At 35.7% G+C, this 26802-nt stretch overlaps 1 protein-coding gene and 1 pseudogene across 1 annotated transcript; both read right to left on the bottom strand.

Annotated features, from left to right (window-relative positions):
- Nucleotides 1–21167, bottom strand: part of LOC137238169 (band 4.1-like protein 4) — a 325053-nt pseudogene extending 303886 nt beyond the window's left edge.
- Nucleotides 21168–24511: 3344 nt separating this feature from the next.
- On the bottom strand, nucleotides 24512–25822 carry LOC137241159 (odorant receptor 42a-like). The gene is made up of 3 exons (XM_067768464.1): nucleotides 25068–25822; nucleotides 24647–24992; nucleotides 24512–24580 (listed from the first exon to the last, which is right to left on the bottom strand). The coding sequence occupies exons 1-3, from the start codon at nucleotides 25820–25822 to the stop codon at nucleotides 24512–24514; spliced, it is 1170 nt and encodes a 389-aa protein (XP_067624565.1).
- Nucleotides 25823–26802: the final 980 nt, after the last annotated feature.

Raw genomic sequence — 26802 nt, 5'->3', positions numbered from 1 at the left:
ACTCGTAGATAACAAAGGGATAGCTCATCGATAACAAACCGTTAACACTTCGATAAAAAATTTATAGAAATATCTCCTAAGTAATTAAGGGTATTTTTGAGTTAATTTCCGAGCCCTTTCGAACAATTTGATTTATCTGAGTTTTTTTGACTCTTTTTTAGACTCCATTCTATTTATTGGAGTCTTATAAATTACTGTTTTATCAAATTAGGGGAAAATACTCCGTCAGGGGTCATAAAATAGAATAGAATTGCCCTCTTTGATAAGCTCTTTTCAGGGCTTAAACAAGAATAGTTCATTTTGTGCGGACGTACCTAACGGAGGCATACAAATTTTCCGATATGACTCCGCTTCAAAATAATATATATCTAATCTCCTCCCTTAGTGAGTTACAGAACAGTTTTGAAGTCATTTTGGATAATTTTTTCGATTCTTTTAGATGAACTTCAACAAAAGAGCATTTTTAAATGCTGTGACAGTGAATATCGGAAAAATTTTACAACGTTCATTTACGATACTGAAATATAAAATAATAATTCCAATCAAGGAAGTCTAAGTTGAAATCGTAGTATGCTTGATTTCCAAATATGGCTTTTAATAAAACTCCATACCAAAGAGAGTTTCCTTACTTACTCACATTTCATTTCGAACGGAGAAAAATGTTCAATGACGTTTCACGTGTTTTGTGTTTGCTGCTTTTGTTCTTTTATGGTTTGTGTTTGTATGCAACTTCTAGTTTATTTGTTGTATATGTGTGACTGCTCTGTTTGTTTTTTAGCAGTTTTAAAAGTTCAAATGTTTCGTCAGAGATAGAGCTTGCTTGTTTGTTTGTTTATTATTCAACATCGAAGTTATATATTTAAGAAAATTTTAAAACTGAGAACAAATAGGCACGGCCTATCCAACAGTTCACGGGTTAAGTCAAGGTTATAAATTGGAAAACGTTAGACAAAGCAATTGAAGATTAAGATGCCGGCATTGGAGACGAGGCCTAAATTCAACCAAAGATAATATAAGCTGTCAACTTGAGAAAAAAAATTTTTAAAATATAACTGACTAGTGATGCTATTTTTCGTATAGGCATCATCGAGTAGAATACTAATCAGGGCGAAAAATTTTCAACAATATGCAAAATTTTGACCTAAGAGCCGGATTTTCGTTACATGGCTCACGCATACGCCTACATAGCATAATAGGGTATATCAGCTGATATTTCATGCATTCAGAGCTGAAAGGAGATCAGATTTTAGAGCCTTCGGCTATAGTTTGCCGCAGTTATGGATTTTCTATTCTTGCGAAAATATTTATACTGTAATATATAGTTATAATATGCTCTTTATGTCAGCATTAAGGCACAACAGAAAAGCGTGCAAATCTTTAGACTTCAATGCCACATTATGTAGCTTCCGTTACTTTAAAGAAGAAGCACACAGTCGATGAGAACTTATCTTAAGCATTTCCGAAAGCGCATGACTTCCTTGAGATTCAATTTCATGTTTTGATGCAATAGAATAAAAAAATGAGAAAAAGGGCAAACGTCAATTTTTTTCGCAATAACTTTGCAACCTCGCTTAAGAAGTAAATGTCCTTAAGTAGGATGTGTGCGTGTAAGCAAGTGCGTTTGCAAATAATATCTACTAATACATCTAAGCAAGCAGAAATCGTTATGATGGTTTCCTATCGTAATCAATACTCGTGCAAGGCAGCAGAAACATTTCTAATTAAGACATCAATTTCCGCTCGTTCATATGCATAACTAAAGTACAAGATTGACGAATGAATGAATGGAGGCCGGGGTAAAATTTGGAGCGCAATCAGAATTCGAACATAATTAAAGCATCGTTATATCTCCGGCCACCGTGGTGTGATGATAGCGTGCTCCGCCTATCACACCGTACGCCCTGGGTTCAATTCCCGGGCAAACCAACATCAAAATTTTAGAAATAAGATTTTTCAATTAGAAGAAAATTTTTCTAAGCGGGGTCGCCCCTCGGCAGTGTCTGGCAAGCGCTCCGATTGTATTTCTGCCATGAAAAGCTCTCAGTGAAAACTCATCTGCCTTGAAGATGCCGTTCGGAGTCGGCATAAAACATGTAGGTCCCGTCCGGCCAATTTGTAGGGAAAAATCAAGAGGAGCACGATGCAAATTGGAAGAGAAGCTCGGCCTTAGATCTCTTCGGAGGTTATCGCGCCTTACATTTATTTTTTTTTTTATATCTCTAGAAAAATTCGATAATATAAGTTGTACTTTCAAATATAAAATTATAAAATATATAGGAAGATATTATAAGTAATTTTAATAGTTTTTTCTTTGTCTTGCTCAAAGTTTTACAGTATCATTATATGAAGAAGTGGCTATGATAATATTGAATAACTGAGCTGGTACTAGAAGGCGCTATGTGACATCCCTACCAGTAGATATTGATGTAAGTTATTGATAAGAGGAAGCGCTGATAGCTAGTTTTTTATTGGTTGAGATAACACCTCGTGCTCAAGTAAAAAACGCTAAATCTCCAATTTTCGCCCCGATTCTGAGCGTCACCGGTAAAATAGTACCCAGAACATTATATAACCGAATATCGTTACCAGGGCTTTTATCCGCGATTCTGGCCAAAGTGGTAATGCTGCCATCACCGAAATACTCACCAGTGTCTGTGAAGAAATTTGAAAGGTACTTTTCTTCGCTTTCACTGTTGCCACTTTGGACCATTTGGACCACAAATGGTCCCTTCCAACCCCATCTGGTTCGCTGGTCCCTTTTCTTAAATTTTGGTCCTTTTTAGGCAGTAGCCACGATTGGTACTTTTATTTCTTTTCACTCAGGTAAAAATTCACAATATTGCCCAAAAACTCGCCACACTTTCGTTAGCCCCCATATAATTTTGAATTTACTTCAATGGTACTCTCACCATAAAAAATTGCTCAGTCAACAATAAAATGTACCAGAACAATAACTTTTTACCGAGGATATAATTTATGCCAGGCATTATAAAGAAAAGTGTTGGCAAACATTGTGGTTAATTGTTGATGAAATAACCGACTAATCAAAAAAAACTCTTGTTTTATCGGTTATACAATACTATACAATACTATGTAAAATATATGAAAATAAAAACTGCTTCTCGCCTAGCATAGCTTATAGAGAGCACTCTGCCGTGAGCCTAACACTTTCAAAACTTATACAAAGAAATTCTATGCATTACTTCTCGTATGGCACGTTGATATTTAAATCTTTCTCACCCAGCTCAATGAGTACAAGGAATTCCAGGACTATTGTGGTGTTAATCCACGCAAGGTAATTGAAAACTAAGTATCTTGGCACAAGAAATATTTTAACTCGAATACAGAAGGAAAAGATTTGATTTCGGAAGAAATGTTTTGTATGAAATTATTCCCGTAGGGTTAGCAGAACCCCTGAGGCCTGGGATCAAAACTCACACTTACTGAATCTAGGCTCTGATATGAAGTTTAAACGATAAGGGAAAAAGTAAGCATCTATAAAAATATCACTAACATAATTGCCTAGTTTCATTTATGATTTAATGAGTTTTCCACATACATAGTTCGGCAATACCAGAATGCAAATTTTGAACCGTTTCTTACTAAAACCTAACTGCACTATACATTTTATTTCATTGCAATCAACAACATAATCCTAGAACCAAGAGCTTTGTGACCAAAACTATATTCACAACGTTTGGTTGGTGAAAGACATAGACTTATGCTATGTCAAAATATAGTAACATTTTTGGTTGCATTCACATATATTTGTTTGTTCAGCTTGAATTAGAGGAAAGTCTTCACTATGTTTAGTAAAATTTCATATGGAAATATCCTAAAATTTTGTATTTTATACTAATAAAATAAAACAAAAAGTTGGTCCTTTTTTTTCGATGAACTTTGGTCCCAAATGAAAACATGGTGTGGCAACCGTGTTCGCTTTACCGAAAATGTCTCACTTGTAGATACGAGGTTAACGAATAAACGGGACGATGTGTATATGCAAATTATGCATGATAGGTTTCTACATAGGTATATTGTAATTTATTCTGTGAAAGTACATAATGTAAACAAATATGTATAGCAAGGGGCAACACTTTTACTAATATCTTTACTTATTTGCGCTTACAATTCTTTATTTTTCAGTTTTGCCTTTTTCTAAACAACAGCTGTTGTGTTGTTATTTCATTGTAACCACCTACGTTTGTGGGTAAAAAATAATCTGGCTTCTTTCGCGGGTAGAATACCAAAAGGGTGTATAAGTTGCCACATGATTTCGTTACCATAGTGAAGAATATTGTTACCACACTAGAATCGGGGCGTTAAGGACAAAATCTTCAAATTTATCGGGGAACAGCTAAAGTTTCAAATTCCAAATTAACTGTAAAAATTAGCTGAATACAAATTGGGAAAGCTGTTTCACTTACCTTCCTCTTGCTGCGCCCCTATAATACTTTTAATGTATTCATTACGTATTTATTAATAAGCGTACATAGGAGAGTTGGCGTGTATTTCTTTTTCACGTTAGGTATTTGGGTAGAAACTGGAAAAAATGTTCTGTTGATGCAAAAGAGGAAGGAAACAAGAAGAAGTAAGCCAATTTCAGCTAATCTAAGTAAAATCGATATTCTTAATTGAATATTCTATGTTTGTAAGTACATACATTATTGAGCAGTTTACAAATGCATTTCTTCGTATATAAAGAAAAAAGTTGAAAAATACATACTTATAACAACAAAAAATTAATTATATCAGATAACACGATTTGATGACGCACTAAAGACAACCAAACGATGGACATTTCCAATCGACTGAGAGGCTTGCAAACTTTTCCACCAACATGCTAATGTAAATGTAGGTGGGAAAAAATTAAAATAAAACAAGTAAGGAAGGCTAAGTTCGGGTGTAACCGAACATTACATACTCAGCTGAGAGCTTTGGAGACAAAATAAGGGAAAATCACCATGTAGGAAAATGAACCTAGGGTAACCCTGGAATGTGTTTGTATGACATGGGTATCAAATGGAAGGTATTAAAGAGTATTTTAAAAGGGAGTGGGTCATAGTTCTATAGGTGTACGCCATTTCGGGATGTCGCCATAAAGGTGGACCAGGGGTGACTTCACAATGTGTTTGTACGATATGGTTATAAAATGAAAGGTGGTAATGAGTCTTTTAAAAGGGAGTGATCCTTAGTTCTATAGGTGGACGCCTTCTCGATATATCGCCATAAAGGTGGACCAGGGGTGACTCTATAACGTGTTTGTACGATACGGGTATTAAATTAAAGGTATTAATGGGGGTTTTAAAAGGGAGCGGTGGTAGTTGTATATGTGAAGGCGTTTTCGAGATATCGACCAAAATATGGACCAGGGTGACCCAGAACATCATCTGTTGGGTACCGCTAATTTATATATATATGTAATACCACGATATTGTTCCTGCCAATATTCCAAGGGCTTTTGATTTCGCCCTGCAGAACTTTTTCATTTTCTTCTACTTAATATGGTAGGTGTCACATCCATATTACAAATTTTATTCTAAAGTTATATTTTGCGTCATTAAACCAATACAATTACCATGTTTTTAATATTTGGTACAGAATTATGGCTTTTTTTTCATTTTTCGTAATTTTCGATATCTAAAGCGTGAGCGTGGTCATAGTCGGATTTCGGTCATTTTTATACCAAGATAAAGTGAGTTCAGATAAGTACGGGAACTAAGTTTAGTAAAGATATATCGATTTTTGCTCAGTTATCGTGTTAACGGCCGGGCGGAAGGACAGACGGTCGACTGTGTTTAAAAACTGGGCGTGGCTCCAACCGATTTCGCCCATTTTCACAGAAAACAGTTATAGTCATAGAATCTATGTACCTACCGAATTTCACAAGGATTGGTAAATTTTTGTTCGGCTTATGGCATTAAATGTATTTTAGACAAATTAAATGAAAAAGGGCGGAGCCACGCCCATTTTGAAATTTTCTTCTATTTTTGTATTTTGTTGCACCATATCATTACTGGAGTTGAATGTTGACATAATTTACTTATATACTGTAAAAATGTTAAATTTTTTGTTAAAATTTGTCTTTTAAAATTTTTTTTTTAAAAAGTGGGCGTGTTCGTAATCCGATTTTGTTAATTTTTATTTGGCACACATATAGTAATAGGAGTAACGTTCCTTACAAATTTCATCATGATATCTTCAACGACTACCAAATCACAGCTTGCAAAACTTTGAAATTAGCATCCTTTAAAAGTGGGCGATGGCGCTCCCATTGTCCAAAACTTTACTAATTTTCTATTCCGCGTCATAAGGTCAACCCACCTACCAACTTTCATTGCTTTAGCCGTCTTTGGTAATGAATAATCGCACTTTTTCGGTTTTTCGAAATTTTCGATATCGAAAAAGTGTACGTTGTTATGGTCCGATTTCGTTCATTTTAAATAGCGATCTGAGATGAGCGCGAGAAACCTACATACCAAATTTCATCAAGATACCTCAAAATTTACTCAAGTTATCGTGTTTACAGACGGACGGACGGACGGATATGGCTAATTGAATTTCTTTTTTCGCCAAGATCATTTTGATATATAGAAGTCTATATCTATCTCGATTAGTTTATGCAGTTACGTATTACCGTTATGTGAACAAAATTAATATACTCTGTGAGCTCTGCTCAGCTAAGTATAAAAATACATGCATACGTCAAATTTTTCCCCTCTTTAAACGGTGTCTAATATACATATATCTTGCACCAGTATACCTTGCCTACAGAGCATGTGTTGAGTCTGTATGTTGAGGTAAATGCAACATAAATATTGTCATCATGGCTGTTGGCAACATTGCGGTGTAATGCTGTGGAGTTGCTGATGCCGCGACGACACGTTGACATTGTTGGAGACAATTTTGCCTGGATGGCTGACGCAAACCGTTGGCGGCTATTATTATTTTTTTCAGTTGTTTAAAAGAGCAATTTCAAGTGCAATAGCAAAGTCAACAACAAGAATACACAAGATATGTATGTATGTGTAGATATGTGTGGGCAATACAAAGTTGACAACAGTTGATATTACGTGAACGGAATGCAAGCAACAAAAAAAAAAAAAATATAGCAACAACTACAACGGAAGGCGCAATGCCGCGAGAATAAAACTGTTGCCGTTATTAGCTCGATTATATACTCGGTATTTATGTAACACGCATTCGAGTTTATAGAGCGTTTTTGTTGTTGTTACGGTTATGATTTAATTTGTGCAAATTTTATTTTATCAGTTTGTTTGTTTGCATGTGTGTGTGTATGTGCGTTCTTTTGCTGCTCTTGAGTATTGCGTATGTTGCAAGTTGTTGCTGCTATTTTTGGTTTTGTTATTTTTGTAGTATTTGTTATAATTATTGTAGGTCGTGTTGTAGTGGTTAAATAATAAACGTATGTATCTTAGTGTGCGCCGGATGTGGATGTGGCTTTAAGTTGTTGTGTGCTTTTCTAATTGCTTTTGTTGTTGTTTTGTTTTTATGCAAAATCTTTATGCCAAGGTGAATCTTGCGCAAAATATTCATATATATTCATATTCACACATACAAACCATACCATGCACATGGCAATACACCTTACCCATCCCCTCTGCGTCACTTCATCAAACTAACTCATCATCCACATGCCACATACTCACTGTTGCGCGTTCAATGCACCGCAACAGGAAATATGGCAAACTATTAGTGGCATTTATTTATTAATTAAGTGCAGTTAGACACCAAGAGAAGCACTAATTGCTGCACTTAAGTGTGCAAACACATAGAAATGTGCGATTCGAACTTGAGCTTTAACGTACCAATACCCTGTTGTAGTTGCACTCTAAACTTGTTTGTGTGTGCTTGCGTGTACGTGTGTCTGTGCGATAGCAATTCCTTTCTTTTTGCGGCAACGAAACTCTTGCTTTCCGCTCTGACAGTCTGATTCTGATTTGTGTCGCCTTTGGGAAATCGCAAAAGAATTAAAGCACAAATTAAATTACTTAGCGGATAAAGCTGATGTGCAACATTTTTGCATTAAGCATAGATGCGTGATATAAGTCGGTTGATCATTTGTTACAATTAAGCTTACTGGCAGCAGAATAGGGATTAGTAGGTTTAATGCTGGATGCATTATTTTGGCCTGAGCTCAAAAAATAGTTTAATTACCAGAAGTTATTTGTACCTTACTTAAGGCTTAGGATAGCTCTTAGTAGTAAGCTTTTGAAACAAACCAAACCAGGGCCGGCGAAACATAACAAATCCGGGTTGATAATTTTTCGAACCGGAAAAACTTCCCCTTATTTTGACTTTTTCTGTTATTCTTATAAAATTATAATATTATACTGTTTTCAACCAATTTTATTCATCACTTTAAGTGACAAAAAATAATTTTCTTTAAACTACAATTTAAATTAATCTCGTTGTTGAAGCGCGAATATTGCAGCTCGCTTCGAATTTTTAGCAACAAAATTTATTCACGAAGATTTCAAGATCAAGCTCGTCAGTTTGCTTTAAGTACGAATATAGAATCGCGACATGGTTCAGTCGATCTTGCGCCATAGTCGATCTCTAATATTTTTTTACTCTACTTAAAACAGAGAAACTTCTCTCGTTGGAGCAAGTTGACCCCTGAATAATAATCAGCAATTGTATAAAACTTAAATATTCAGGAAAAAGTCCCCATGAAATTACCCACAGAATATAACCTCAAAGTCTTATTTGTTCGTAGCAAAACACATCGTATTAATGCAAAACAGATATCCGTTGGATATTGCGGGCAAGACGGCTGCGACCCATTCGCTGATCAGACTTCGTAATATGAGCTATGGGCTTTTTGACTTTGTTTACTTTAGCATTTTCACCAACTTCGATTATATCCCAGGTAAAACAGGCTATTGTGTTCTGAAAATTTTCTCTTTTGCGGGCTTCAACACCTTCACTCCCTCTAGAGAAGACTGGCTCATGGGTGGGCCGAAGGTGGAACGGAAGAATTAGAGGTATTTTTCCATCAGGAGTTTAGTTGAAATGTTTATTTCCGCCTTCAGATTCTTAATATTTTCATAAATGATCTGGGTCGCAACAACTACACAACAGATATGAGGTGGATGTAATTTCACATTCTTGTTATTGGAAATGGTCTGACATTTCTCAACACAGTAAGTTTCTACTGATTGACGCAGGCTTAAACTCAAATAATGTTTCAGAGGTAGCAAAGTATTATGGTGACAAAACAAATGAATGGGAATGTACATGATATGTTCAATCTATTCCCGTTCTCAAAGAAACAGTCAAAAACTGTCCAGGGCAAGGGAATACAAATATTTATTTAATACAGGAGTAACGCAAAACTCTGAACACTGAATCAAAGCTACATTCAAAAATATATCTCTACTTCTTTTTATCTATTGATAAACCTATAAAAAATATATCCATTTTATATTTTTTATATCTCTGTATCCACTCCAAATTGATACAATTATATCCAAAGAGCAACACTGATTGTAAACATAGTTATTCACACGCACATACAGCGCGCATCAACTGACTGACGAGCGCTGACTGGTTGACCCATGAATCGATTTTACGCGCGCGTATTTGAAAATTTTATTAGATTCCAGGTCAGATCAAAAAATTTTCTTTTGCTTTCGGGGTGGCTAATTACCCACCTTCAGGTCTTCCGGGTGGGTAGTACTACCCACCATATCGACGCCTGCCGCCGGCCCTGAACAAGACAATTAAAAGTCTAGGGAAAATTCTTAACCAACACAAATTTTTGTAACAAGAATTTTGTACTTATTTAATGCAAGTCCAAATGAATGAGTACATTGCTTAATTCATTTATTCGTATTTGATACTCGTATTAAAGTATGTAAGTATGTCAAATTTTAATTAATCATTGATCAAATGTGATATAAATATGCATAAATAGCTCATTTAATTATACAATAAAAGCGAAAATATTCATAAATAATTTGAACTTACCATTTAAGGGGTTTATGTTAACTGTCCCATTGATTTATGGCACCACTGATTTATTTCGTTGTTTATTTATGTAAAACCTTTCTATATATTTCGCTATATTTTTTCGTTTTTATATCAATTTTTGTATGTGTTTTTAATTTAGCAGAAATATTTCGTATAATTTTTATTTTGTAGCTATTAATTTAGAAACTTATTTTTTTGAATTTGCCAGTAATCTTATTGAATGTGGATTTATGATATTTATTCCTGTTCGAGTTTCAGTTAATGACTTTTGTTCAGTAATGTGCACACATATGTCTTAAACTTGACACTTTTATGTTTTATTTATGCTTTAGTTATTGATTTTAGCATTCGTTTATAAAATTTCTGTTTTCAATTATTTACATACAGCGATTTGTGGCGCAATGAAATATTTGGTATTTTAGGCGCTTGAATGACTACATATCTTATAGTCATAAAAAAAAATATATAGAAAATTTAAAACTTTATTTCAAAAACGCATACACAGTACTAAAAAAAATATTAAATTCCCATTCTCAGTTGGCCAAACTTTTAATACATATCGCCAGGTAAGAGGCTAACAAAATATCGATCCACCACATCAGTGGATGATAACTCAGAACAACTATGGCATAAACTAATTCATATCAGTAAGAATACAATTTTTAAAAAATGAGCCATGTCGCATGCTATCGCCAAGTTCCAGAAGTTGGCCGTCCTATCCTAATGATGCTCCTATGAACCTTTGCAGTTCAAGAGTTGTTTCGTTTGTAACGCTCAGAAAAGTATTAAACAGTACATGTACTACACAAGACTTATTCAATTTGCATGACAACTATCTTAACATAAATCTTCCACATTATATGGCTTGTCATAAAAATCCTATCAACAGTTTACGTTTATTGATCTTGTGCTTCAGTATTTCCCACAATTCCTCTTTTTATCTTTTTTATCCGGGATATGCGTTGTTTACTGTCACTTTGTCACAGATAAAACACTTTTAAGAAATACATATGTGGACTATTCTTTCTCGAAAGGTTACTGGAAAATTGTGCTTTTAAAACTTGACCTCAGTTTTGCCGTCACTGGCTTAAATAAAGAGGCCAAAAAATGGGGTCTGTCCGAGAGCGACGTCACTGTTAACAGATGTAAATTAGAAACTAAGGTCAGCAACGAACAATTTTTAAACGTTAATGTGTATTCCATTCCAATGTTGTATTTTCGACTGAGTGGACGGATAATGTCACACTCGGTTCATCCATAATATCAGGAATCAGTGTGAATTAAAACTAAAAATTATTTTGTACCTTATTCTGTCTAAAGGACTTGGAAAATCAACAATCAAATAATGGAAATATGAAATCACATGGCAATGCACCACAGTGAAATTCATTTCAATTCAATTTATTTAACACATTTGTACAAGTGAGACTATTGTCTCTTAAAGTACATCGATATTTGGATATGTGTACAATATAATAATGTGAATATAACAATATTTATATTAATATAAAAGAAATAACAGAAATAGACAATGTATATTCGAGAAAAAAGCTAGAATAGTGTTTTTCGTATATCAAAAAATTCAGACAAAGCCAATTTAAAGCGCGATGCATTGGGCTCATTTTTAATAAAATTAGGTAATGAGTTCCATACTTTGATAGTACTGACAAAGAACGTCCTTGATGATGAGAGATATTTATGGCGTGGAACGATGAGGTTACAGGTTCTGGCAGATTTAGCAAAACATAAATATCGGAATAGGTATTCTGGTTGTTTTTTTATAAATTAATTTATTCAGGAAAATTAGATTGCGATAGTTTATGAAGGTAGTGAGACTGCAATCAAGTATTTTAAACGAAAACTCTGATATGTTGTCAAATTTACGCTTCAAGTAGATATATCCTGCACAATTGTTCAATGCAAGTTGTAGCTTATTTCTAGACTTGCAGTCTATATCACCAAACACTAACCCTCCAAACGAAATGAAAGGAACTATTAGTGACCTGACTAACATTAATTAAACATTTGGAGGAATGAAAGCAGCTGTGTACCACAATTTCCTTAACATAAAATAAATTTTTGATAAAACGTAGTTAATATGATCAACACAGTTAAAATTGGAATTTAGTTTGAACCCTAAACTACTAACGACCGACTCATACTTAATGGTAATATCCTGTAGTATAACCGATGGCAAAATCGCTACTAGTTGCGGACAGTGCGAAATGCAAATAGCTTTTGTTTTAGACGCATTTAGATTTAAATTATTATCACTCGACCACGAAGAGATGCTTCCGAGATCCTCGTTCATCCTACAAACCAAATCTTCAGATAAGCCAATAGGGCGAGATAAATATATTTGTGCATCATCAGCATACAGATGTATTGAAACACTTTTACAGCAATGAGTAATATCGTTAATGAACATACTGAACAAAATTGATCCAAGTATAGATCCCTGAGGCACCCCCGAGTACAGGCACTTCGTCTCAGGGCAACCAATTTTAACTACTACCTTCTGCGAACGATTTGTAAGATAGTTTTCGAGCAATCTTGAAGCACTAGAAGAGAATCCAAAGCAGTGTCGTAATTTCATTAAGAGAATGGAATGATCTACTGTGTCAAAGGCTTTCAAAAAATCTAAAAGTGCCATCACAGTCAAATCACCCCTATCGTAGGCGGGGCGGTTGTCTTCAGTTACCTTGAGTAAAGCCGTCCCACAACTATGGCTCGCTCTATAACTAGACTGGCATTCTGAGAGAAGGTTGTTCTTATTGAGGTGTTCGGTGATTTGGGCCACCACTAAATTTTCCCAGATTTTAGAAAGAGCGGGTAATATGCTTATCGGCCGAAAATCCATTAGCAAAACAGCCGATGGCTTTTTAGCAATAGGAATAACTTTTGCTATCTTCCAAGCATCGGGAAAAGTTAAAGTTGTTATCGAAAAGTTAGTAATATGTGTTAATGTCGAAACAATGTTGATTGCAATAAGTTTTACAAACATAAGGCTTATACCGTTGTCACCAACGGCATTGGACTTTATTGAGAATAGACTTCTTATGACATCATCCTCTGTAACTCCGAAAAATTGAAATTTGTTATTATCTGGTGTGTACATCACATTTTCATTAAGTTTGAAATTTTGATTATTTATATAACTACTCGACTGTAAAAAGAAGTCATTGATGGAGTCAGGGTCCAAATCGTATTTCGAATCATTTTTACATGCAATCCCTACTGATTTGAGATTTTTCCACAAGTTCGTTGTTGGTAAATTCGTGTCAAGCTTTGTTTGAAAAAAAAAAAAAAAATAGAAATAGAAACATGAAGAACTAGAAAGAAGAGGGATAACCAGGCGTATGCCAATAAAGCTCCTGCCGTTAAACTAAACACCGTACTTAATGTAGCACAAATGCATTCGTTTATCTTAAAGTATTTTAACAAAATATTTTTTTTTTTCCATATATTTGCCGAGTTTTTATAATAGCGTGACTGATGTATAACCCTTATACTCTGTCCCGTCCCACCCGTGACTTTATACAAGTTACAATCTTTTGCACTTTCCCTCTCGAGACCTTTTTAACACGCTTATAATAGCTTCACTTGTATGCATGCTTGTTTGTAACTCTCTAGGCTAGGTGCGCAAAGGAAAGTTAGACCCATCTAGCGGCAATTGGCGGCGGTGGTTCAATAACTCCCTACAAAATGATTTCTACTTGATAGCGGAGACACAAACCTCTGTGCTATGGTGCTGTCGGCATCGAATATCTAAGTGGATCAGCTGAGCAGAGCTCACAGAGTATATTAATTTTGTTCGCATAACGGTACCCCGCAACGGCATAAACTAATCGAGATAGATATATACTTCTTTATATCAAAATGATCTGGGCGAAAAAAGAAATTAATTTAGCCATGTCCGTCCGTCCATTCGTCCGTTCGCTCGTCTGTCCGTAAACACGATAACTTGAGTAAATTTTAAGCTATCTTGATGAAGTTTGGTATATAAGTTCCAATGAACGAAATCGGTCTATAACCACGCCCACTTTTTCGAAATCAAAAATTTCGAGAAAACGAAAAAGTGCGATAATTCATTACCAAAAACGGATAAAGCGATGAAACTTGGTAGGTGGGTTGAACTTGTGACGCAAAATAGAAAATCAGTAAAATTTTGTACAATGGGCGTGGCACTGCCCACTTTTAAAAGAAGGTAATTGAAGAGTTTTTCAAGCTGTAATTTGGTAGCTGAGTATGTAATGTTCAGTTACATCCGAACTTAGCCTTCCTTACTTATTTTTTATTCTTTTTCACAAGAGATCGTAGGACATTTTAATTTAACATTATTGGAGAAAGCCCATGGCCAAATGTATCCCCGCAAAGGGGCATCCTTGGCTTTTGCAGGGGCACATGTGAAGTTTTTTTTTTATTTTAGCAGGATGGCATATTTTTCAAATCTCAAGCAAAATATGATTTTGTAAATAATTGTTTTTTTTTTTTTGCTTTTAATTAGCGAGATCAGCTAATATTGCTTTATACAATTGTTTTTATACTCAGTTGAGCAGAGCTCACAGAGTATATTAAGTTTGATTGGATAACGGTTGGTTGTACACATATAAAGGAATCGAGATAGATATAGACTTCCATATATCAAAATAATCAGGATCGAAAAAAAATTTGATTGAGCCATGTCCGTCCGTCCGTCCGTCCGTCCGTTAACACGATAACTTGAGTAAATTTTGAGGTATCTTGATGAAATTTGGTATGTAGGTTCCTGAGCACTCATCTCAGATCGCTATTTAAAATGAACGATATCGGACTATAACCACGCCCACTTTTTCGATATCGAAAATTTCGAAAAACTGAAAAAGTGCGATAATTCATTAGAAAAGACAGATAAAGCGACGAAACTTGGTAGATGGGTTGACGTTATGACTCAGAATAGAAAACTAGTAAGATTTTGGACAATGGGCGTGGCACCGCCCACTTTTACAAGAAGGTAATTTAAAAGTTTTGCAAGCTGTAATTTGGCAGTCGTTGAAGATATCATGATGAAATTTGGCAGGAACGTTACTACTATTACTATATATGTGCTAAATAAAAACTAGCAAAATTGGATGAAGAACACGCCCACTTTTTAAAACAAAAATTTTTTAAATTCAAATTTTAACAAAAAAAATTAATATCTTTACTGTATATAGGTAAATTAAGTCAAAATTCAACTCCAGTAATGATATGATGCAACAAAATACAAAAATAAAAGAAAATTTCAAAATGGGCGTGGCTCCGCCAATACTTTTATTGCCATAAGTCGAACAAAAATTTACCAATCCTTCTCAAATTTGGTAGGAGCATAGACTCTATGACGGTAACTATTCTCTGTGAAAATGGGCGAAATCGGTGGAAGCCACGCCCAGTTTTTATACACAGTCCACCGTCTGTCCTTCCGCTCGGCCGTTAACACAATAACTTGAGCAAAATCCGATATATCTTTACTAAACTAAGCCCACTTACTTATCTGAACTCACTTTATCTTGGTATAAAAAATGGCCGAAATCCGACCATAACCACGCCCACTTTATCGATATCGAAAATTACGAAAAATGAAAAAAATACCATAATTCTATACCAAATACGAAAAAAGGGATGAAACATGGTAACTGGATTGGTTTATTGACGCAAAATATAACTTTGGAAAAAACTTTGTAAAATGGGTGTGACACCTACCATATTAAGTAGAAGAAAATGAAAAAGTTCTACAAGGCGAAATCAACAGCCCTTGGAATCTTGGCAGGAATACTGTTAGTGGTATTGCATATATAAATAAATTAGCAGTACCCGACAGATGATTTTCTGGATCACCTGGTCCACATTTTGGTCGATATCGCGAGAACGCCTTCACATATACATCTAAGGGCCACTCGCTTTTAAAACCCTCATTAATACCTTTAATTTGATATCCATATCGTACAAACACATACTAGAGTCACCCCTGTCCCACCCTAATGGCGATATCTCGAAAAGGCGTCCACCTAATGCCCACTCCCTCTTAAAATGCTCAGTAACACCTTTCGTTTGATACCTATATCGTACAATCATTCTATAGTCACCCCTGTCCCACCTTAATGGCGATATCTCGAAAAGGCGTCCACCTATAGACCTAATGTCCACTCCCTCTTAAAATGCTCAGTAACACGTTTTGTTTGATACCCATATCGTACAAACATTTTAGAGTCACCCCTGGCCCACCCTAATGGCGATTTCTCGAAAAGGCGTCCACCTATAGACCTAATGCCTACTCCCTCTTAAAATGCTCAGTAACACCTTTCGTTTGATACCCATATCGTACAAACATTCTAGAGTCACACCTGGCCCACCCTAATGGCGATATCGCGAAAAGGCGTCCACCTATAGACCTAATTCCCACTCCCTCTTAAAATTCTCAGTAACACCTTTCGTTTGATAACCATATCGTACAAACATTCTAGAGTCACCCTTGGTCCACCTTTATGGCGATATCTCGAAAAGGCGTCCACCTATAGAACTAAGGATTACTCCCTTTTAAAATACTTATTACCATCTTTCATTTGATACCCATATCATACAAACACATTCTGGAGTCACCCCTGGCCCACCCTAATGGCGACATTTCGAAAAGGCGTCCACCTATAGACCTAATGCCCACTCCCTCTTAAAATGCTCAGTAACACTTTTCGTTTGATACCCATATCGTACAAACATTCTAGAGTCACCCCTGGCCCACCCTAATGGCGATATCTCGAAAAGGCGTCCACCTATAGACCTAATTCCCACTCCCTCTTAAAATGCTCAGTAACACCTTTCGTTTGATACCCATATCGTACAAACATTCTAGAGTCACCCTTGGTCCACCTTTATGGCGATATCTCGAAAAGGCGTCCACCTATAGACCTAATGCCCACTCCCTCTTAAAATGCTCAGTAACACCTTTCGTTTGATACCCATATCGTACAAACATTCTAGAGTCACCCCTGGCCCACCCTAATGGCGATATCTCGAAATGGCGTCCACCTATAGACCTAGCGCCCACTCCCTCTTAAAATGCTCAGTAACACCTTTCGTTTGATGCCCACATCGTACAAACACATTCTAGAGTCACCCCTGGCCCACCCTAATGACGATATATCGAAAAGGCGTCCACCTATAGACCTCATGCCCACTCCCTCTCAAAATGCTCAGTAACACCTTTCGTTTGATACCCATATCGTACAAACATTCTAGAGTCACCCTTGGTCCACTTTTATGGCGATATCTCGAAAAGGCGTCCACCTATAGAACTAAGAATTACTCCCTTTTAAAATACTCATTACCATCTTTCATTTGATACCCATATCATACAAACACATTCTAGAGTCACCCCAGGCCCACCCTAATGGCGACATTTCGAAAAGGCGTCCACCTATAGACCTAATGCCCACTCCCTCTTAAAATGCTCAGTAACACTTTTCGTTTGATACCCATATCGTACAAACATTCTAGAGTCACCCCTGGCCCACCCTAATGGCGATATCTCGAAAAGACGTCCACCTATAGACCTAATGCCCACTCCCTCTTAAAATGCTCAGTAACACCTTTCATTTGATTCCCATATCGTACAAACACATTCTAGAGACACCCCTGGTCCACCTTTATGGCGATATCTCGAAACGGCGTCCACCTATGGAACTAAGGATCACTCCTTTTCAAAATACTCATTAACAGCTTTCATTTGATACCCATATCGTACAAACATATTCTAGAGTCACCCCTGGTCCACCTTTATGGCGATTTCTCGAAAAGCCGTTCACCTATAGAACTAAAGCCCATTCCCTTTTAAAATACTCATTACCACCTTTCATTTGATACCCATATCGTACAAACACATTCTAGAGTCACCCCTGGTCCACCTTAATGGGGACATCTCGAAAAGGCGTCCACCGATAGACCTAAGGCCCACTCCCTCTTAAAATGCTCAGTAACACCTTTCATTTGATACCCATATCGTACAAACATTCTAGAGTCACCCCTGGCCCACCCTAATGGCGATATCTCGAAAAGGCGTCCACCTATAGACCTAATTCCCACTCCCTCTTAAAATGCTCAGTAACACCTTTCGTTTGATACCTATATCGTACAATCATTCTATAGTCACCCCTGTCCCACCTTAATGGCGATATCTCGAAAAGGCGTCCACCTATAGACCTCATGCCCACTCCCTCTTAAAATGCTCAGTAACACCTTTCGTTTGATACCCATATCGTACAAACATTCTAGAGTCACCCTTGGTCCACCTTTATGGCGATATCTCGAAAAGGCGTCCACCTATAGAACTAAGGATTACTCCCTTTTAAAATACTTATTACCATCTTTCATTTGATACCCATATCATACAAACACATTCTAGAGTCACCCCTGGTCCACCTTAATGGGGACATCTCGAAAAGGCGTCCACCGATAGACCTAAGGCCCACTCCCTCTTAAAATGCTCAGTAACACCTTTCATTTGATACCCATATCGTACAAACAAATTCTAGAGTCAGCCCTGGTCCACCTTTATGGCGATATCCCTAAATGGCGTCCATCCATAGAACTATGACCTACTCTCTCTTAAAATACTCTTTAATACCTTTCATTTGATACACATGTCATACAACCACATTCCAGGGTTACCCCAGGTTCATTTTCCTTATTTTGTCTCCATAGCTCTCAACTGAGTATGTAATGTTCGGTTACACCCGAACTTAGCCTTCCTTACTTGTTGTTATTGATATTAGAGGAAAATTACAAAATGTACACATGGCGATGGTTACTAGGACATGTTTCTAAATTTAACTTCATCAGCGTGCTTTTCTGCAGCTGAGTATTGAACTCGGAAACTCCAACATTCATACTTTATACTGAAGTTGAAGCAGATGCCTTTTATTCACTCAGCCATATGAATTTTTTTTTTTGTTGAATTGGGAATTTTCGTAATAGGAGGCTATAAAAAAATTATATATACCTCGTCGTTCAAATCTCTCATCTCGTGTTATCTCTGTACATATTTCCATAGCATATAGCAAGAGTCCAGCGATGAGGTGCATATGTATCCGGAAAGGGGAGCCTTTACTTCCCTTCCCAATTTTCTGCTTAATCTTAAGTGGTATTTTTTACCTGAATCAAATGCTCTCCAATTTAAAATGTCAAATTTACACCACAAAATATTTTAAATTTTTTATCAAAATCATATTTTTAATTGTAACGCTTCTTTAAATCTTTACGAATATCAGAAGTTGTTGGAACTAATGAAAATTAATTTAATTTGGATCATTCCAATAACTACTAAATTGCGTTTACAGCTTTCTTATCAGCCAGTGTAAAATTAAGAATAGCTGATCAACTGCTCATAAAATTTCATGAATATCGCTTGAAAAGCTCTACATTTCTATGATTTTCACTTTTTAACGGCTTCCTAAAATATTCCCAACGTTTTTCCTTCAGGTCAAGTTTGAAATATTTTCTCATGTCATTACATCTTAGTGTTACACTATGGACACATTCAGTCTATGTGAGGTGTTTATTGACTGGCCAGTTCAACTTAACATCTTAATGACAAAGAGGTAAAATATTAAGGGGACTCATGTAACCGTATAAATGCCTTATAAAGTGTGTAAACGTATAAATTTATCTAGTGCGTAAACGAGCTGTCAAATTTTGTATGAAAAATCATTTACACAATTTGTATAAATTTACGCGCACATTTCATTGTGTAAACGCGATAAACTCAAAGGAATGCAACCTTGCAGACATTACAGCAGGCATTTTCATCAGAAATCTCCAACATCAGCAAGTCATTTACAAGTATATCTTAGTAAAGACGTTTCAGTTTTGATTTTTTACTTAATCTTGGTATTTTTTAATTTGTATAACAATCAAAAATTGTTTTTTTGACAATAATACAGCTGATAAACAATTAAGTGTATCAAGAATATTACTACGTGCGTTCATATAACAGCGTGTGTAAATGGATATAATTTTACACCTTATAAGTTTATATGCTTTCATGATTCCCCCTATTATTTGCATAATAGCAGCGATGCTATCGAGAACTTTTCTCAGCGCTGCACTTGGGTTGGAATGTTTTATTTTCATAAAAGCTTAATTACATTTTTATGAAGAAGATCAACGAAGCGTTTCCAATTGATATTTCCAAGACATAGGCACCTCATAGCCAACTCTTATCTATTCAAATTAAAGAATCAAGCAACACAACAAAATATCGTATAGAAACATTAACAACACTTTAAAATGAACCACAAATGTAAATAGGCCATTAGGGGAATATTTTGAATAATAAATATCTTTATCTTTATAGCAGACAAAGTTATATTTTTGAATTAACTTTTAACAGGTTCATTTACATAAATTTTTCTTTTACTTTTTTATTAATTCTCTTATAAATTGTCGACATATTTTTCAGGAATTACCATAAAATGCACCAGCGATTTCGCAATGCAAGAAAGGAAAAAATCACACACAGCACTGTCGCAAAGTACGATACAAGTTTGGTTTCGATATTATTTTTGTTTTTGCTTTAACTTAACACGCGACTAAAAAAATATAATGTATACATGACAACCGCCTACTCAAATCGAAATCCGGCCTATTAATAATTTTGTTTCTTTCAGCAAACGTAATGATGTGTAGACAATGTCAGCGACACGCAATTTACAACTGTATATGACAGACGTCAATCAATCACTGTGAGCGGCCACGCAACTAAGCACACATTGAATAACGCACCGAAACGCACTTGCAATGCCAACTTTTAACCGGTTGCCGGTATTTGCTATGCTACTGCTGCTAAGACTTGTGTACTACCAAATTTTCACTGTCAAACCGCACTGCACTTAAGTGAGCACCGAACGAACGTTATTAATGCTCGTATCACACAGCGAGCGCTCCAACGTGTCCAGCTTATTTACCGTTTCTATGTTTATTTATTTTGCTGTGAGCCAATAATTGATTCCTCCACCGACAACCAACTATCGCGCGCGAGTTATAAACAGTAACTGAAGTCGTAAAGTCAAAACAATTGGAAGTATACTGGGGAGCTCCAAACAAAATCAGCAACAGCGGCTGCAGCGCCAATACAACGACAAAGCAGCAGTGGAGCTGTGGAACAAAGTGGTGGGTAAGCAACATATTGTATTTTTCTACACTCTTTTTGTGAGAGAAATTTGGAGAGTTGTGGATGGTAAGTTAACGGTTTTGTTGAGCAACATTTGGATATGTTTATAAATTAGTTTTGAATAAAATTGGGGTATTGTTAAATCATCAGATGAAGCGGCTTTGGGAGTGTTCGAGAGAAAAGTTTTTCGAAAGATTTATGGACCTCTACGCGTTGGCGATGGCGATGGCGAGTACCGAAGAAGATTTAATGATGAGCTGTACGAGCTATACGCAGACATCAACATAGTCCAGCGAATTAAAACGCAGCGGCTGTGCTAGCTAAGCCATGTTATGCGAATGAAAGATGATGCTCCGGCCAAGAAAGTGTTTCTATCGGAACCCGCCTATGGAAGCAGAGGTAGAGGGCGGCCCCCACTCCGTTGGAAGGACCAGGTGGAAACGATTTAAACTCCCTCCCTGTGTCCAATTGGCGCCGCTTGGCGGAGCGAAGGAGCGCGCCTTGTTGGACGGCCATAACCGCTTAGACGGTTAAGCGCCAGTTAAGTAAGTAAGTAATTGTTAAATTAAATAAATTAAATTTTAGAAGCGAAACAACAGCATTATTATTAGGTGGATTTTGTCAAAGTATTTAATGAAAAACAGTTGAGGTACTTAGAACGACAGCAGTCTTCCGTATCAAGAGAGTTCCGTATAATCTAGATTATTAGTATGGGGCGAAGATCTCAGAGGATGACGGAAGTTTTCCGGCATGCCTGAAGTAAGAGGACACTAAAATCCGCAGACCCAAAGGTGCGAGGTGAAAACAAAAGACTGCCGATATCCTTATCAAAGCCTTCGGTGATCATTTTTGTATATAACACAAGAACAGTTTGGATCGGACGGAGAAGATGAGGGCGGATGGTGTCAAAGGTTATTACCGCGTTGGAATGGAATGTGGTCGGCAAAAGTTCAGAAAACTATCTCGGGAAGCGAAACAAACGGTCGTGGGAGCAGTGTGGAGTATCAAGATGGCAGCAGGTGGGTGCGGTGTAATATCAGAGAGTGAGACTAATATGACTATCATAAGATGCTGCCTCCATCGCTGGACACCAACGCATTTGACTAAACTCACATGCTGCTTGTTACGTATGCGAATGAAGGCTGCTGTCGTACATCCAGACACAGTAAGTCGACCTGTGGGCTAAACTGTCCTTGAAGCAAGGCCAATGCCAAGCGGTGGAATCTGTTATGCGGATGTACGATCCTCATTTAGCGGAGTATTTGCATTTGAATCGGTATCTCTTGCTGACTCACCCAACAAGAGTCAACGTTTATTTGGAAAATTGCTGTATGTTGCTTAGCCGGCCTAAGTTTAATGCACGGAACTATTCAAGTATGATTTAAGACGTAGATGAGCTTCTGCATATCCTCGGGTTAGGCAAACTTATTTCAATATGGATAATCCAGATTCTACAGACGCACGATCTTCTTACTTTGTATTTCATTTCAGATTTCGTAAGTAGCTTTGATATGGCCTCTATTTCCTCTTATTAATTTTCTCGACCACCATTATTGCACACTAGAACACTAGAAACTATTCAAAGCAAAATAGGATCTGTCACATGATTTATCATTATTGATGCTTGCTTTGAATGAGTGTGCATATGAAACGTTGCGATATTTTCAAATGATTATATGACATACTTTGTGTTGATGAAGTGATGTGATATTTGAACAGGATGGGCGACGTATGATGTTTTATAATATGATGTGATATTTAAACAAAATGGGCTATAGATGTTGTTCATCAAAGGACGAGTTGATTTTACTATGTTCTATGTGATATATTATCATATGATATGATATAATAGATGTTTCGAAAGAATCAGCTTTGAAATGGCTGTGATGTGATGCGTTATTTTCATAAAATATATAAAGTTATTTTGTATTTCAACAGTGTGATGTCTTTTATGCGATGTGATATCTAAATAAAATATGGCGACTTGTGATGCGTTATAATATTATATCGTCTTGCTATGTGATTTATTATTCTAACTGTACCATTGGGTGGGTAGTATAATAAATTATTTAAAACGAACCTGTATTTTAAAGTTGCACTTCCTAACTTTTTCAATTTTTCCTCAAAAATATTTTATCATATATATTCCAGCTAACTTTTTGTCGAACAGCCTTATGGCCAATATTTTAATGATACTTTGTATGAAAATTTAAAGCTCTCGGTCCTTTTTCTCTGTGATATGACTTAAAAAAATTCAGATTTCATATTACCAAAGATACTCTATGTATGGTAGATATCATTGGAAATGCCATGTCAAGTAAATTTATGTTAAAATATGATGATGAAATATGATATGATAATATTAATAGTTTTTGGTATGATGTGATGTAAAATAGGGTGATATTATAAATTGTGATGTTGATATCATAGGTTGCCAAGTGTTGTGAAGTGATGTGTTATGTCATTTATGTTAGACCAGAGAATTTATACTCAACATTATAAATTCATACTTACTCAGCTATCAATTAATAACTACAGTAAAAATTACTGAAAAAGAGCAACCTTACAATAAGGTAAAGCGTGAAATCAGAAAATGTAGTTAGTTTTTGGTTTCTTGGTGTGGCACAGCTTTTTGTTGCGATACGATATTTTACAGTGCAATAAGATAAACAAAAAATGTATGTGATTGTCTGAGCGAAATTTTTGTAGTCGTTGTACATATATGTTGACAAATAAGTAATATGATATTTCGGAACTGTTTTAAGGCTAGTATCGGGAGCTTTCAGAGATCATGACGTGATTACTTTCGGGTTTGTGTACGAGGTACGTTTGGGATTGTTTCTGGTATTATTTTGGGATTGTTCTTCGGGTCATTTCGTGACATTATCGGGACCATTTCGAGAACATTGCCAAATCATTTAGGGACTATTTCAGATATATTTATGTTGGAAATCCTCAATAGTGTTACCAGCAGAATTTTATTATTTTTTTTATTTTATGTTTCTAGACCACTTTAAGATTGTGTTGATGATACTAGGAAGCATTTCAAAACTATCGTCGGAATATTTTGGAATTGATTTCGCTATTTTTCCACTAGTATTTCGGGATAGTTTTGAAATGGATTATGGAATATTTTGGTTTAATCATTACAACTCTGATTCTAATATAAAAATGTCAATAAATTTGGCATGTGGGTCATATGTATAAAACGAAGTCTAAGCGTTGTAAACAATCGGGTGAATAAAATTTCACTTTTTAACTCTACAAAATTTAGTGCTTAATATTTTTCATACGGATGTTGCAGCTAGTAAATGCTTATATATAAACAATTTATTATTGAGGTTTGCTGTTAGCTCCAGTTTTTTGCAGTAGAGTGTAAATTGAAAAGGCGAACTTCCCAATCTGAAAATTAATTTTAAAAAATATTCAAATAATTTTTTTTTAATAGAAAAAAAAAATATAACTCACCGATATACCCGTAGCTAAATTAACATAGAATAGCTTCAAACATGAAAATCTCAAAGGTATTTGCGCACGTTGTATAAAAAATAAAATCGTTTTTCTATAACGCCTTTCGCGGTCGATCCAATTGAAATGAAAAATCGCATAAGGCAGCTGATCACAATCGGCAATAAGATTCGAGGCCATATAAGAACAACGTAAAATTTGTATTAATTGACAACAGAAAAATGCAAATGCAATAATATTTTCCGGAAATTCGACAGCACCAAACCAATTGAGCATAGTTGTGGCGCTGGTGCCAAATTGTACTAAAAGCGTAATAGAAATTGCAGGAGCAACCAAATTGGCAATACTGCAATCGAGTACAAAAGAAATAATATTAACAACAATAAAATTAAAATATACCTTCTATTTTCACATAACTTACTACTTAATCTGGCGATGTGTTTGAATGCAAGCCAAAAGTTTAGCATAATTTTCATCTTCGCTCATTTCACGATTTTTACCCAAACGTGCAACACGCGCCACCAACAATTGCATATGTGTGCGCATTATTGAAATATAAACTGGTGGATAAGTATCAATGCTCAATTGATGTAGTAATAAAATAAACATTACAACTATATCCCATACGACCACACACCAATATTCCCATTCTGTACGTTCTATATTGAAATATGGCAACCAAATTGACAATGGATTACGATGTTGAAACACACCCAAAGATATTGTGGATATCTCAAAACCATAATAAGGTATACAAAATATTGCCACAATTTTACAACTAGTTTGTACGCATTTGCGTATTTTCATTAAATCTTCTGTATGCGTATAATTTTGATCGAGTTCATCGAGTATGGCAAGCGCCTTCTTCAAACGTTTCATATACCAAATAATCACAATGACTTTTATCGAAATGCCTGTCACTTGCACTGCATTTTGTATAGCCGAAAGCAATTCATTCTTATTCAACTTATCCAGTGAACTTATATAACCCATATGAAATGAAAATGGACAAAAGAAAATACAAATGAAATTTGCTGTTGTTGCATAGAGCGTGTACAAATGCGTTTTATGTTCTGGTGGATTTGTGCCAGCGTAAGTAAAAATATTGAAGATATAAATTAAGGCATCGCGCGATTTAAAAATGACACGTCCACGTCCACGCAATAACTCTAACATAATGCTTTTCAATTTTAATTATTTGTTTGAAATTGTCCGTTTCTGAAGAAATCAATTAATGAAATGTCCTTAAACTGTGCTTGACACTCAATGCACAAACGCTTTTATACGTAGCGCGTAGCATATTCGTGCAGGAGGTTGTGCATATTAATAATATAATCGGGTGTTAATGTGGGCAGTATGTTACACCTTCATACGCCTGATACTGCGTTGATTTAACCCATTGACTGATATGTAGTGTATTGGTACAGTGGAATTTTACGCAGCATTAGTTATGGAAATTTCGGAAATCCTTAACTGTTGCTTACTTTAGGTGCAATTTTGTGGAGATCCACACCAAAACGCAACATTTAAAAATTTCAAAAAAATTACCTTTCTCAGCAGATTTCTTCTACTTGTAGATTTCAATGGTAAACTTGAATGCCAAATTAAAAAATGCAACCAAATCTTGAAGCCATCAGGTAGTACTATATTTAAATTATTTTTTTACAAAGGTAGTTATCACCTAAACAACAAAGTCGCTAATTTGGAGGTTAAATAATTTTTGCAACAATTTTATTTTTTCCTATTTACATGTAAATTCATATCAAAACAAAAAATTTACATACTATACTGGTCGCACCAAAACGCAACATTCACATGTTTAATAGATTATAATGGCATTAGGGAGATATAAATTTAAAATAAAAATACGCCCTTCATTTTATGCTTATTAAGGCAGACTTAAAGTAAATAACTACAAGGATTTGATAATTTTCGAAGAGATTTTAAGCCGAACTTCTCTTCCAAATTGCGTTGTGCTCGCTTTAATTTTTCACACAAATACATGTGTTATGCCGACTCCCAACGGCATCAGCAAGGCAGATGAATTTTCACTGATATACTTTTTATTGCAGAAATATACTTTTTTAGAAAGACTTTTTTCCAATTTAAAAAAATTGGTTTCGAAATTTTCGATGCAACCTCTTTCAGGGCTTGCA

The sequence above is a fragment of the Eurosta solidaginis genome, chromosome 1 (assembly GCF_040869045.1).
Source record: "Eurosta solidaginis isolate ZX-2024a chromosome 1, ASM4086904v1, whole genome shotgun sequence".
NCBI classification, from domain to species: domain Eukaryota; kingdom Metazoa; phylum Arthropoda; class Insecta; order Diptera; family Tephritidae; genus Eurosta; species Eurosta solidaginis.
The sequence above is the reverse complement of the archived record's forward strand: the minus strand, read 5'-3'. Positions and strand labels throughout refer to the sequence as shown.